Raw genomic sequence first — 12,594 nt, forward strand, 5'->3', positions numbered from 1 at the left:
CAACTTCTGTTGATGAAAGAGACAAGCTTTTGACCTTACACAGATCTCTTCTTCAGGTGTGGGAAAGGTTTGTACAGTCAGGGTATGACCTTACAATTCAAAAGAGCAATGGGTATGCAAGGGTCTCAGAGAATCACTACTGCTCTACCAAGCATTCAGAAATCACAGGTCAGTCCCTCCACCCCCAAATGATGAGATTAATTATTTTAACTCATGATTTTTAAGCCAATGTTGGGTTCTATTTACTTTCCTTTTGGTTCCCAAGCTTTTAGAGTGCGCCAAGTCAGCTTTTCTCTTCAACTCTGAGAGCTAGAAAGTTGCTTCAAGAAAGAAAGCTGAGATTCTCCTGTAATCCACTGACTCTTATGTGCTGGGGTTTTAAGAAAACACCATATATCATAGCACTCACAATAAAATCATGATAGTTAGCAACACCAGAGCATCATGATGAAAAAAAGAGACTCTATTAAAAAGAATACTGTGGGGCAGGAAGAACATCCCACTGTCTCTCTGAATAAACTCTGACTTCTCCAATACTCTGGCACCACATACTTTGCTTGGTAACCCTACAAAGACATCCAACAGAAAGTCACAACGATTCCTCAAAGACTTACAGCGCTATTGAATCACAGCCTTTGCTGACCATGTACTCATCATGACTTGGCACACAAAACGGGCCTCCAGCCTAATTTGTGAAGCCCAAAACGAATTTGTGGGGGGGGGGGGGGGGTGGAGGGTGAGAAAACCTGAATTTGTGCTGGAAATGGCCTAACCTGACGATTACTTTAGATAAGATATTACCAGCAGGACAGTGGGGTGGGAGGAGGTATTGTTTCATATTCTCTGTGTATATATAAAGTCTGCTGCAGTTTCCACGGTATGCATCTGATGAAGTGAGCTGTAGCTCACGAAAGCTCATGCTCAAATAAATTGGTTAGTCTCTAAGGTGCCACAAGTACTCCTTTTCTTTTTGCGAATACAGACTAACACGGCTGTCACTCTGAAATCTCTCTCTGTGACCCTGGGCACTTTGCTCACCTTACTCACAGCCCCCTGCCGTATTTGGAGGTATTGCTATGCACGCCTCCAGCCCAGCCGCAGCGGTTCCCCAAATGCTAAACCCATTGGCCAGTATTCATCTGGGCAGTCACCTTCCTCGGGGCACTTGCCAGTCTCTGGACACCGGGGCCAGCTGCAGGCACAGGCAGAGCGCCTTGTGCCTTCGGGAGCGCGGAGGCCACTGCTGGCCCTTCTTGCACAGGGGCTCCCTCCTCCCTTTGCTGGGCGGGGGAGGGGAAGAGCTCTCTCCCCTTCCCTTGGGCTAGGTGAACCTCACCCCCTCCGCCACCTGGCAAACACCCCGCCCTGGGTGCGGGCAGGAGTGGGAGGAGGAAGAGAAGCGAAAGATTTATCTCGCCCCGCTCCGCCCCTTTCCCCCTCTCCCCGGGGGCGGGGCCGTTTCTGACATGGCGGGGCTCGAGATAGTAACAGGAGATGGGGGGGCCGGTCACGTGGCGTCCTCGCAACCGCGCCGCGCGCGCGCTCTCTCCTGTGGGTGGCGCGGGGCCGGGAGGCCTAAGCGATCCCAGGGTGCTGTGCGCGGCGCGGGCTCCCTCCGCCATCCCGCTGGGAGAGACGGTCTGTGCGGAGCCCGGCCAGTGAGACGCCGCCTGCGCGCAGAGCTCCGCCGCCGAACGGACATGTTAGCGCGGAGCCCCTGAGCGGGACCGAGCCTCCCGCCTCCCGCCGCGGGCACCCGCACCAGCCGCCGCCAACATGGAGGCCGTGAACGCCTTCAACCAGGAGGTGGGAGCCGGGGAGGGTGGGGGGAGGCCGGGCCCGGCGGCCAGAGATCGGTTCTGGGGGTCACGAAGCCGCTATCGCGGCCGCCTACCCCGCTGCTTCCTGCCCCGGGGCGAGGGAGAGCCGAGGCCCGGCCCAGCAGAGGCCTCCGCGGAGGCCCAGGTAGCGGCCGGCCTGCGGCCTCCCCTCGCTCCCGAGGCTGTTCGGGCTCCGTGGGTCTGACGGAGGCCGGGCGGCCCAGCGCTCCCCCGCCCCAGGAGCGGCCAGCGCCGCGTTCCTTCGGGTGAGGCCGGGGGATCCCCGCCCCCTCTCTGCCGCCCGCCCAGCGCGCGGGCCGCCCGGGAGCTGGGGCGCGCGGCCGGGCCCTCGCGCCCAGGCGTTACCCCGGGCGCGCTGCGCTGCGCCTCGCGGGGACCGGGTGGTTCACAGCCGGGGCGCCTCCTTCCCTGCCAGGGCTGGGGGAGGAAGCGACCACGTGAACGCGGGGCAGATAGCACGGGCTGGGCAGCAGCAAACGAAGGGGCTGCCCACGATCGAACAGGAACTTCTCCGTGTGCGGATACGGAGCAGCGTGTGGGGAAAGGGTCAGGTGACAAGCCCCGAAACGAAGCATGTGGCGGGTGGGGAGAGGTTGGGACCAGCCTCCTTTCATGAGGCATGGAAGGCCCTTGTGCCATCTCCGTCACTCTTTTCTTTCGGCTGCTACTGGTTGTTGCAACTCTGCCTGATCTGAAAACTCTCTAGCTGGGCAATAATATACCAGCGATTGTGTCTTCCAAATTGAACATCAAAATATGCCAGATCCTGATGTCTAAAGTTTTTATTCCCACCTAAATTTAAAATGAATGTGTAGTTGGCGCTAACTTTAAATAAAAGTTTTGGTGCACAGGATGTTCTTGCAAATCATTCTAGGTGTTAATTGTAGTGTGTGTGTTCATTGCAAGTAACCTGCTAAATGTAAGCACATCTTTAATGTAAGGTTTCCAAGACTTATTCCAGAATGTTTAATGCATTTTGAAGGTTAGTGTGCTGTGAATGGTTGCTAAACAGAAACAGGAAAAATGGCAGACTGCTCTCCTGTGACAAAGTCATGCTGTGTAAAGTTCATTCTTTGCATCTGCATGTCAGTTGCACTAGACTAGAGTATCAGTATGAACACAATTACATACCTACTTATCCTCTACGAAATAACTGACTTTGTATTTTTCTTTCTATAGTATGATTTTTCTATTCCATTCATGAGATCTTTACATTTTGAAATGACACAGATAACTCCATAGCTAAGGAGTGAATTTTGAGTGTGAGTTTTAACCAGCACTTTTAAATTGACACGTTTCTTATTTTGACACAATTGGCAGTTTGAGGGCTCTCCATTTTCCACATTTCAGGCAAGTGGTGGTGTTTTTAAACAGAAATCTACTAAGTTATATTAATTGGGGTTAGATTGCACATATTTTGTGCTTTCTATTCTTATTGGCATGTAGGACAGAAATCACCTTTACCTAGCCAAATATCAGTGGAGATACTAGCAGTGCTTGCCACTTCATTCATCTCATTATATTGCTTCCTTGTACGGCTTAACTTTACTGATATTGGACAAAATGCCATTCATACAACTATACAAATTTTATTTGCTGACCCAAATGATTTAGGTAAATGTGTTAATTTAGATAACCATCAGTATCTCTTGATATTTTAAGTAATCTCATTCTGATGTATTCAAAATGGGTATGTCTTAAATAGCACATCTGGGTGCCCAAGAAATAATAAATGTATGATGCCTGACTCTCTCAATATTTTACTTCTGGATACAGAATCAAAAAGAGTACATGAAATTCTAGTAACTCTGCAGAATTTCAATTTGATAACTTATGTGAAGATGAAATTGTATTAAAACATGTACCCAGTTGAGATTTTAATATGATTTCCCTCACAAATGGCTTATTCTCTATGGTTCCAATTCTGCAGTCACTTGTGCATTTGCTTAACTTTATGCTCAATGGGATTTACTCATCTGTTCAGTTCAACATTTAGTTTCCTGGCTTTCTTTAGATGCCCACAAGAAATTGGTTTATATATTTTGAAAACTAAATAAAAAACTCAGCTCTTAATCCCTTCTCTGAACTTCGCAGTTTGACCTTTCCTCTGTATCTGGATTGTAAACTCATTTGGGAAAACACTAAATTTTCTACAGCAGTAAGCGCATCGTTCGTGCTAAACAAACAATTATTATGCCTACTATATTTTTACTCATATTTTGAGCACATATTGCCAACTAGTGGTATTTGGTAGCCCTGTAATGTAGTGTATTACCTATCAGATAACTAGTTTGAACCAGGTACTCCTGAAACAATGAATTAGAATTTGTGAATTTTGTTAAAGTATACAGTTTTGTAGTTAAATATGTAGTGAGCATAACTAATGGGTAACATGTTGAGGTGCAAAATCCTACTAACACATTTCTTGAGAAAACCAGTATACCAAAAATATGACCTTGACGCCCGTGTGAGGAAAAGCATGTAATGTTTCTTTTCCAGTGTTCGCTTTGGTTATATTTTGGTTTGGCAGTGTACGCTTAGCTATGCTAAGTTAACTAATTTTTTTTCAAATTCGAATCCTAAAAAATTAGGGACCGGTAGTGCTTATTATAGGCCTCTGCACAATAAGTCTGCTATGTCTGCACTAGAAATGCTGCAGTGGCGTTGCTGTAGCACTTCAGAGTAGACATGTGCTACACCAACAGGAGAGGTTCTTTTGTCGCTGTAGTTAATCTACCTCCCCAAGAAGCAGCACTAGATTGATGGAAGAATTCTTCCATTGACCTAGCACTGTCTATACAGGGAGTTAAGTCGGCTTAATTATGTCACTCCGAGTGACGTAGCTGGGTCGACCTGACTTTTTAGTGTAGACTTGGCCTAAGCTTCTGTGTTCAGCTTTGCCAATGGAAGTAATATAAGAGCCAACAGACTGATAATTGTGCATTGTTATAATTTTATGATTATGTTAAGAACCAAGCGGTGTCATCACTCACTTCTACATGTGACTCAGGGTGGTGTACCCAAAGTCAGTAACACCCCCCAAAAATGAAGAGAATGGATATTCGGGTGGGCATTTCGTCTTTGTCTACAACTGTAGCTCAGTTCTTTATTATTGATGCATGGGCAGTTGACCAGACGATTGAATTTTTGATCTAGTATAGCAATCTTATACTAATGACAGATCTCATTTTGCAGTATCAGTATACCTCTATCTTTTCCTCCCAATCTTTTCCCTAGTCACTCACCTGTTATCAGCTAGCATTATTTCCTTACGTGAAGAAAGCAATATTCTAGCACAATGCTAGTTCTGCTATAATTAAGGTTAGAACAGTTTTCTGTTTAAAGCCTGACTCTTCTAAATGCTCTAAAATCCACATGGTTACATGGATTGCCTTGTAATTTGGTTTGCTTTGTGTTTGTGGTGATACAGAGTAGAGTAAGTGATCCAAATTTGGGGTAATTTGATCATGGGGGATACTGAGATACAATCCCTTCCCCCTCCCATGCCCCCACCCCCCTCCAAAAAAACAAACAGCTTTTCTTAAGGTTGATGGAGTATGCCAACATATTTTTGTTCAGTCAGGGAACTGATCGTGCCCCAGATGGTCTCCATTGCAGGACATGTACTTCAGCTATTGCAGGGCATCTACTGCTCCTTGAGGGGAGCAAATTGAAAACAGTAGCAAGAGAGTTCAGCACTCTAGTTAGGCACATACCTAACATTCAGGCTTAATGGCCGGCAAGTTTTCACTACGGCTGGGTAGCTAAAGCGGATATGCAGTAGCCATTGAGCCAGACCTACATCCAGCTATGTGAGTTCAAGTCTGACCTAGAGCAAAAATCTGGAAAAGGTTGTAGGCCTGTTGCAAAAGTGTGTCTGTCAGGTGTGTTTGGCGAAATGTATTGAACCAGAAAATAAATTATGCATGCAAATGCTTACTGGGATGGTAGTGGGGTTTGGGAGCTGAGGAGTGGGAGGGATAGGGAAGAGGGGTTTGGAGCTGCATTGAGCGTGGCAGGGGTCAGACACTGGGAGTGGTGACATGGAGGTAGGTGGCACAGCAAGAGTGAGGGTTTAGGGTTGGGGAGGTGCGGCGTATCGATGCTTTACAATTAAGATCGAGATGATTGTTTGAGTGCTATAAAATCCACATATGTACTTGCATTGGCTTGACTTTTCCTGTGCTTCATGCGGGTGTGAGGTGGAGATAGTGAATCAAATTGGGGTCTGACGTTCTAATGGCTCGATGGGATAACAAGCGGAGGGTGAGCTGGAAATGGTGGAGGGGCTATATGTTGCAGGGGTGTTATCCATCTCCCCCCACACACACATCAATTTTCTCACAGGTCCTTAAGGTTACTGTAACCACTGTGTAGTAAAACTCAACTTTGGGGGGCAAATAACATGCAAGACTTCTTTCACTGGCCCTGTTAGCAGTTACACACTCCAAACTTTTTAGAGCATGACCATTATTCCCATTCCACAATAACAAAGTGGTAGTTCCACATTGACAAAGTTTTTGTCAGTGATTTATGTCTGCGTTCAAGGTTTTAAACTTGGTACAGAAATGTGGGTTTTCTGTGTTCTGTTCCCCCAAGTCCATATTAAGAGAATTCTCTGAGAGATCCTGCACAGTATTTCCCCAGCTAGTGCAGTGGTTTATGGAAACTGATGCAGTCCTAGTTATTTTATATGTATGGAAGAGCAAGAGAGGCACAGTTGCCAATCTGATGCTAGGAGGAAAGACTAACATTGCTGTTCCTCTCTCCTGGCCATTTTGGTTCACAAGGCAATTGAAGCTCATGCCTTTGTTGCTCCTGCAGAAATCATATTTCCCATGTCTGCAGGGGCAATAGAGTGAAACAGACTAGGGGTTTGTCTACACTGCATCTCAGTGCAGACTATAGGGGTGTGAATTGCAGAGTACACCAAAGAGTATCTTAATGTGACCTAAAAGAAAAGGAGTACTTGTGGCACCTTAGAGACTAACCAATTTATTTGAGCATAAGCTCCGATGAAGTGAGCTGTAGCTCACAAAAGCTTATGCTCAAATAAATTGGTTAGTCTCTAAGGTGCCACAAGTACTCCTTTTCTTTTTGCGAATACAGACTAACACGGCTGCTACTCTGAAACCTGTCATTAATGTGACCTAGATATTTTTTAGTTTGCGGCAGTAGCATCCACATGGGGCAGTTAGAGCGCAACTCTGCCGTTCATGGCCCTATAGTCCTGTATTATGGCACTGTGTAGGCATAGCCTGGGACCATGCTAGTGCTACTCTCCAGATAGCCTTAGGGGTTATTCTGAGTGCATAATCAGGAGCAGCGATGTACATTGAGGGGAGAGGGGTGTATGGGAAGAAGAGTAGAAGATATGTGCACAGTTCGAAGGGTATGGTAGTTGCAGTACATCAGAATTTTGGATTCAGCTTGGTCCTTCATTTACTGTACTACCAGGACTGAAATTATTTCAGCAGTAAATTCATCCACAGGGGTAAGGAAGATGCTTTGCGTTGCTTTAGTGGCAACTGCAGAGCAACTGAAGGAGCAGTATCAGTGTGATCCTGAAGGATCCCATTCCCTCTGAACAAGAGACAGAGAACAAGAAAGGTTGAGAATCCTGTCAGAGGCTAGCAGAAGTAAAAAATGGGGAAGTGAAGAGAAGCAACCTTCAAGGAGAGTAGGAGTCTTACGAAGGGAGAAATAAATTAATAAATTGATCTTAGGAGGCAGATAATGTTTCAGGTTTTGAGCTACTGAACTAAGTAGCTCAGACCAAAACTAAATAGTCTCCCACATACTTTTTCATTTCCATTTGAAAGTGTTTATAAAGATGTTTGCCCCAAATGAACTCCTAACTTTGTAAGTTTATCCTTCTAGTCAGCAGGAATACTTTAGTGGACTACGTCTCATGTATGCTAGACTGCCCTTGGTTTACCTTTGGACAGATTAGACTGTGGCTTCATCTTCCAAAGAATCAGTTTATGATGGTCTCTTACCCTTGGCAGCAGCTAGTAGTTGCTAAGCTTCAGAGCTCACATGTCAGAGGCTGATACTAATGATGGATCCTCTGAGCCACAGCCCAAGGGCAGAAATTTTGTAGGAATTCCAACATTTCTCTTTTCTCAGTAGCTCTGGGGATTTGTGGTAGGGTAAGGACCAGGCTTCTGTCCAGCAGGTAGACCCTGGACCCATTCATTTTTTATGTTTGTCTCTAGCTAGACCTTTTCAGTCTGATAATCCAATAGTATTACTGGTACTTTGTTAGCATAAGTGTATTGTTATTTTCTTCTTTCTTTCCTTCCTCCTCCATCCCTTCCTGCAAATACTCAGTTAATTTTGCATAGGCATATGAGCAAATACCTAAAATTGTATTTGAATAACCTATAATTTTGTCATTGTAAAATATTTCTAACTGTAATTCAGATGTATTCAACACACTTGTAGAAAAAAATCTGTTCTTGGATTCCTTATGTGCTAATTTTTATGAAGACTTCTTATTTATATGTTTAGAACAAGACTATGCAAGCAGTCAAGCAAGCAACAGCATAGTACTGTATAGGAACACATACTTTCTTTAATGTCTCAGCACCTGATAAGATGTAATGTAGTAGGTTGATTTTTATTACTAAAGGTAAAGATTTTTCAGAGGTGCTCAACGCCTATATTGCTTTTTGGCTTCAGTGGAGTTGTGTGTGCTTAGTTCCTCTGAAAGTCAGGCCCTGGCTGTGTATGTAGAAAGACACTCTTCTTAGTCTTAGGGTATGTCTACACTACGAAATTAGGTCGATTTTATAAAAGTCGATTTTTAGAAATTGATTTTATACAGTCTATTGTTTATGTCCCCACTAAGCGCATTAAGTTGGCAGAGTGGGTCCTCAATACCGTGGCTAGCTATCCCACAGTTCCCGCAGTCTCCACTGCCCGTTGGCTTTCTGGGTTAAGCTCCCAATGCCTGATGGGGCAAAAACATTGTTACGGGTGGTTTTGGGTACATGTCGTCAGTTGCCCTTCCCTCCCTCTATGAAAGCAACGGCAGACAATCGTTTTGCGCCTTTTTTCCTGAGTTACCCGTGCAGATGCCATACCCCGGCAAGCATGGAGCCCGCTCAGCTCACCGCTGCTGTTGTGAGCATTGTAAACACCTCGCACATTATCCTGGAGTATGTGCAGAACTGGGCTAGGAGACGCCAGCACGAGGACGATTGTGTTGAGGACATAGACACAGACGTTCCTGAAAGCACGGGCTGTGGCAATTGGGACATCATGGCAGCAGTGGGGCTGGTTGATACAGCGGAACACCGATTCTGGGCCCGGCAAACAAGCACAGACAGGTGGGACCACATAGTGTTGCAGGTATGGGATGAGTCACAATGGCTGCGAAACTTTCGCATGTGTAAGGCCACTTTCCTTGAACTTTGTGAGTTGCTTTCCCCCGCCCTCAAGCACAGGAATACCAAGATGAGAGCTGCCCTGACAGTCGAGAAGTGAGTGGCGATAGCCCTGTGGAAGCTTGCAATGCCTGACTGCTACCGATCAGTCGGGAATCAGTTTGGAGTGGGCAAGTCTACTGTAGGGACTGCTGTGATCCAAGTAGCCAATGCAGTCACTGATGATCTGCTATCAAGGGTAGTGACTCTAGGAAATGTGCAGGTCATAGTAGATGGCTTTGCTGCATGGGGTTCCCTAACTGTGGTGGGGCAATAGACGGAACGCATATCCCCATCTTGGCTCCGGACCACCTTGCCAACCAGTATGTAAACCGCAAGGGGTACTTCTCAGTGGTGTGCAAGCACTGGTGGATCACGAGGGATGTTTCACTGACATCAACGTGGGATGGCCAGGAAAGGTGCATGACGCTCGCATCTTTAGGAACTCTGGGCTGTTCGAGCAGTTGCAAGAAGCACTTCCCAGACCAGAAAATTACCATTGGGGATGTTGAAATGCCAATAGTTATCCTTGGGGACCCAGCCTACCCCTTGCTCCCATGGCTCATGAAGCCATACACAGGCAGTCTGGACAGTAGTAAGGAGCAGTTCAACTATAGGCTGAGCAAGTGCAGAATGGTGGCAGAATGTGCCTTTGGACATTTAAAAGTTCGCTGGCGCTGTTTGCTGACTAGGTTAGACCTCAGCACAACCAGCATTCCCATTGTTATTGCTGCTTTCTATGTGCTCCATAATATCTATGAGAGTAAGGGGGAGATGTTTATGGCAAGGTGGGAGGTTGAAGCAAATCACCTGGCAGCCGATTTTGAGCAGCCAGACACCAGGGCGATTAGAAGAGCACAGCCAGGCACGCTGCACATCAGAGAGGCTTTGAAAACCAGTTTCATGACAGGCCAGGCTACAGTGTGACAGTTGAGTGTGTTTCTCCTTGCTACAAACCTGCCCCTTTGTTGATTTTAATTGCCTGTAAGCCAACCACCCTCCCCCCCCTTCGATCACAGCTGGCAAAGGAAATAAAGTAACTATTGTTTTGAAACCATGCATTCTTTCTTTATTAATTTAAAAAAAAAAAAAGTGAGAACTGACGGTAGCCCTGGTGGAGTGGGGTGCAGGAGGAGGGAAGGACAGGGCTATCTTGCTTATTGTAGCCACACTACAAATAAAAATTGTTTGAATGATAGCCTTCTGTTGCTTGGGCCATCCTCTGGAGTGGAATGGCTAGGTGCCCGAAGTCTCCCGCTGCTCCCTCCCACCCCCCTGTGTTCTTGGGTGTCTGGGTGAGGAGTATATGGAACTTGGGGAGGAGGGCAGTCGGTTATACAATGGATGCCGTCGGGGGCTGTGCTCTTGTTGGCTTTCCTCCAGCTCCAGCAGACGCTTCATCATGTCCGTTTGCTCCCCCATTAGCCTCAGCATCGCCTCCTGCCTCTGCTCTTTGCGCTCACTTAATGCTTTCTTGGCGTCTGCCACTGAATGCCTCCATGTATTAAGCTGTGCCCTATCAGTGCGGGAGATCTGCATGAGCTCAGAAAACATGTCATTGCGACTGTGTTTTTTTCACCTTCTAATCTGCGATAACCTCGGACAGAGATGATAGGGGGAGCATAGAAACATTTGCATCTGGGGGGAGATAAAAAGGGAGAGTAAAATTTAAGATGATACATTTCTGAGAACAAAAGGGAGACTCTTTCACAGTGAATCAGGCAATTCATAGCAGACAGCACATGTGCTTTAGGTACAAGGTCGCATTTTGCGTTTTATATTGAGCGCCTGCCTGTATGGTGACACATCACACACGGCTGGGCAACAGAATTCAGTTTCCAGGCAGCCATGGTAAGCCTTTTGGGACACGTGGTTGGCTTCTTACGCCTTCATAACATGTGGGAATGGTTTCAGACTGCAGCGCCATCCTTTCCTATAGCAAGCAATGCTGGTTGGGCTTCACATTTAAAAGGAGGGGCTGCGGTTTTCAGGTGCATATGCAGCACATACCTCCCCCCAGCTGCCGCATGGCTGTTCTCTGAGATGAGCCCTTCACCCCTCCCCCCTGCTGATTCTCCAGGATGATCCCTTTTAGCCAAGTGCAAAAAACCCAGCACGAACAGGGTCCTTTTACTATTCCCTTACAAAAATTCCCCTATTTCAACCAGGTGATCATGAATGATCTCATTCTCCTGAGGCTAACAGAGAAAGATATAGACCGAATGTTGCTTGAATGCGACCAAAACCCAGGACCATTCACTGCATGCTTTGTGCTGCAATGATTCTAGACTACTTGCTACTGGCTTGGCTTGGTAAAGTGTCCTACTGTGCAGGATGAAATAAGACAGCCCTCCCCAGAAACCTTCTGCAAAGGCTTTCAGAGTACCTCCAGGAGAGCTTCATGGAGATGTCCCTGGAGGATTGCTGCTCCACCCCAGGCACGTTAGCAGACTTTCCCAGTAACTGTACTGGCCGTGAATGCATCCCAATTCTTCAGGGCAAATCAGACATTAAACACTATTGTTTTTAAACCCTGTACTGTAGTTAAAAATGTGCACTCACCAGAGCTGCCTTCTCTTGAGGGTTGGGGATCCCGCCTTGGGAGGGTATTGGCTCCAGGGTGATGAAAAGGTCCTGGCTGCTGGGGAGAACGGATTCACCACTTGCCTGCTGCTCCTCCTCATCCACAAAATCCTCCTCCCTGTTGCGTGAGACTCCCCCTTGCAGGTGTCCATGGACAGTGGTGGGGTAGTGGTAGGGTTCCCCCCCCAAGAATGCCATGCAGCTGATCATAGAAGTGTCATGTATGGGGCTCTGACCTGGAGCAACCATTTGCTTCCTTTGTCTTTTGGTAGGCTTGTCTGAGCTCCTTAACTTTCATGCGACACTGCTGTGTGTCCCTGTTGTAGCCTCTGTCCACCATGCCCTGTGCGATTTTGGCATATATGTTTGTATTTCTTCTTTTTGATTAGAGTTTGGCCTGCACAAATTCTTCTCCCCGTACAGCAATCAGATCCAGTGTCTCCCTTTTGGTCCATGCTGGGGCTCGTTTGCGATTCTGGGGGGACTGCATGGTCACCTCTGCTGCTGAGCTCGCCACGCTGACCAAACAGGAAATGAAATTCAAAATTTCCTGTGCACCTGGCTAGTGCATCAGAGTTCAAAGTGCTGTCCAGAGAGGTCACATTGGAGCACTCTGGGACAGCTCCGGGAGGCCAATACTGTTGAATTGCGTCTGCAGTACCCCAAATTCGACCAAGCAAGGTTGATTTTAGCGCTACTCCCCTCACCGGGGAGGAGTACAGAAGTCGATTTTAAGAGCC

The 12,594-nt window shown here is 46.8% G+C and overlaps 1 protein-coding gene across 2 annotated transcripts in view; it reads left to right on the forward strand.

Annotated features, from left to right (window-relative positions):
- Positions 1 to 1,560: 1,560 nt before the first annotated feature.
- Positions 1,561 to 12,594, forward strand: part of SCAF4 (SR-related CTD associated factor 4) — a 70,674-nt gene continuing 59,640 nt past the window's right edge. For both annotated transcript variants that reach the window (XM_077819361.1, XM_077819369.1), the window contains exon 1: positions 1,561 to 1,806. In XM_077819361.1, coding sequence (XP_077675487.1) covers positions 1,777 to 1,806 — 30 coding nt within the window. In that variant the 5' untranslated portion in view covers positions 1,561 to 1,776. The remainder of the gene's footprint in view (positions 1,807 to 12,594) is intronic.

This window comes from Eretmochelys imbricata, chromosome 1 (assembly GCF_965152235.1).
Source record: "Eretmochelys imbricata isolate rEreImb1 chromosome 1, rEreImb1.hap1, whole genome shotgun sequence".
Classification (NCBI taxonomy): Eukaryota; Metazoa; Chordata; order Testudines; family Cheloniidae; genus Eretmochelys; species Eretmochelys imbricata.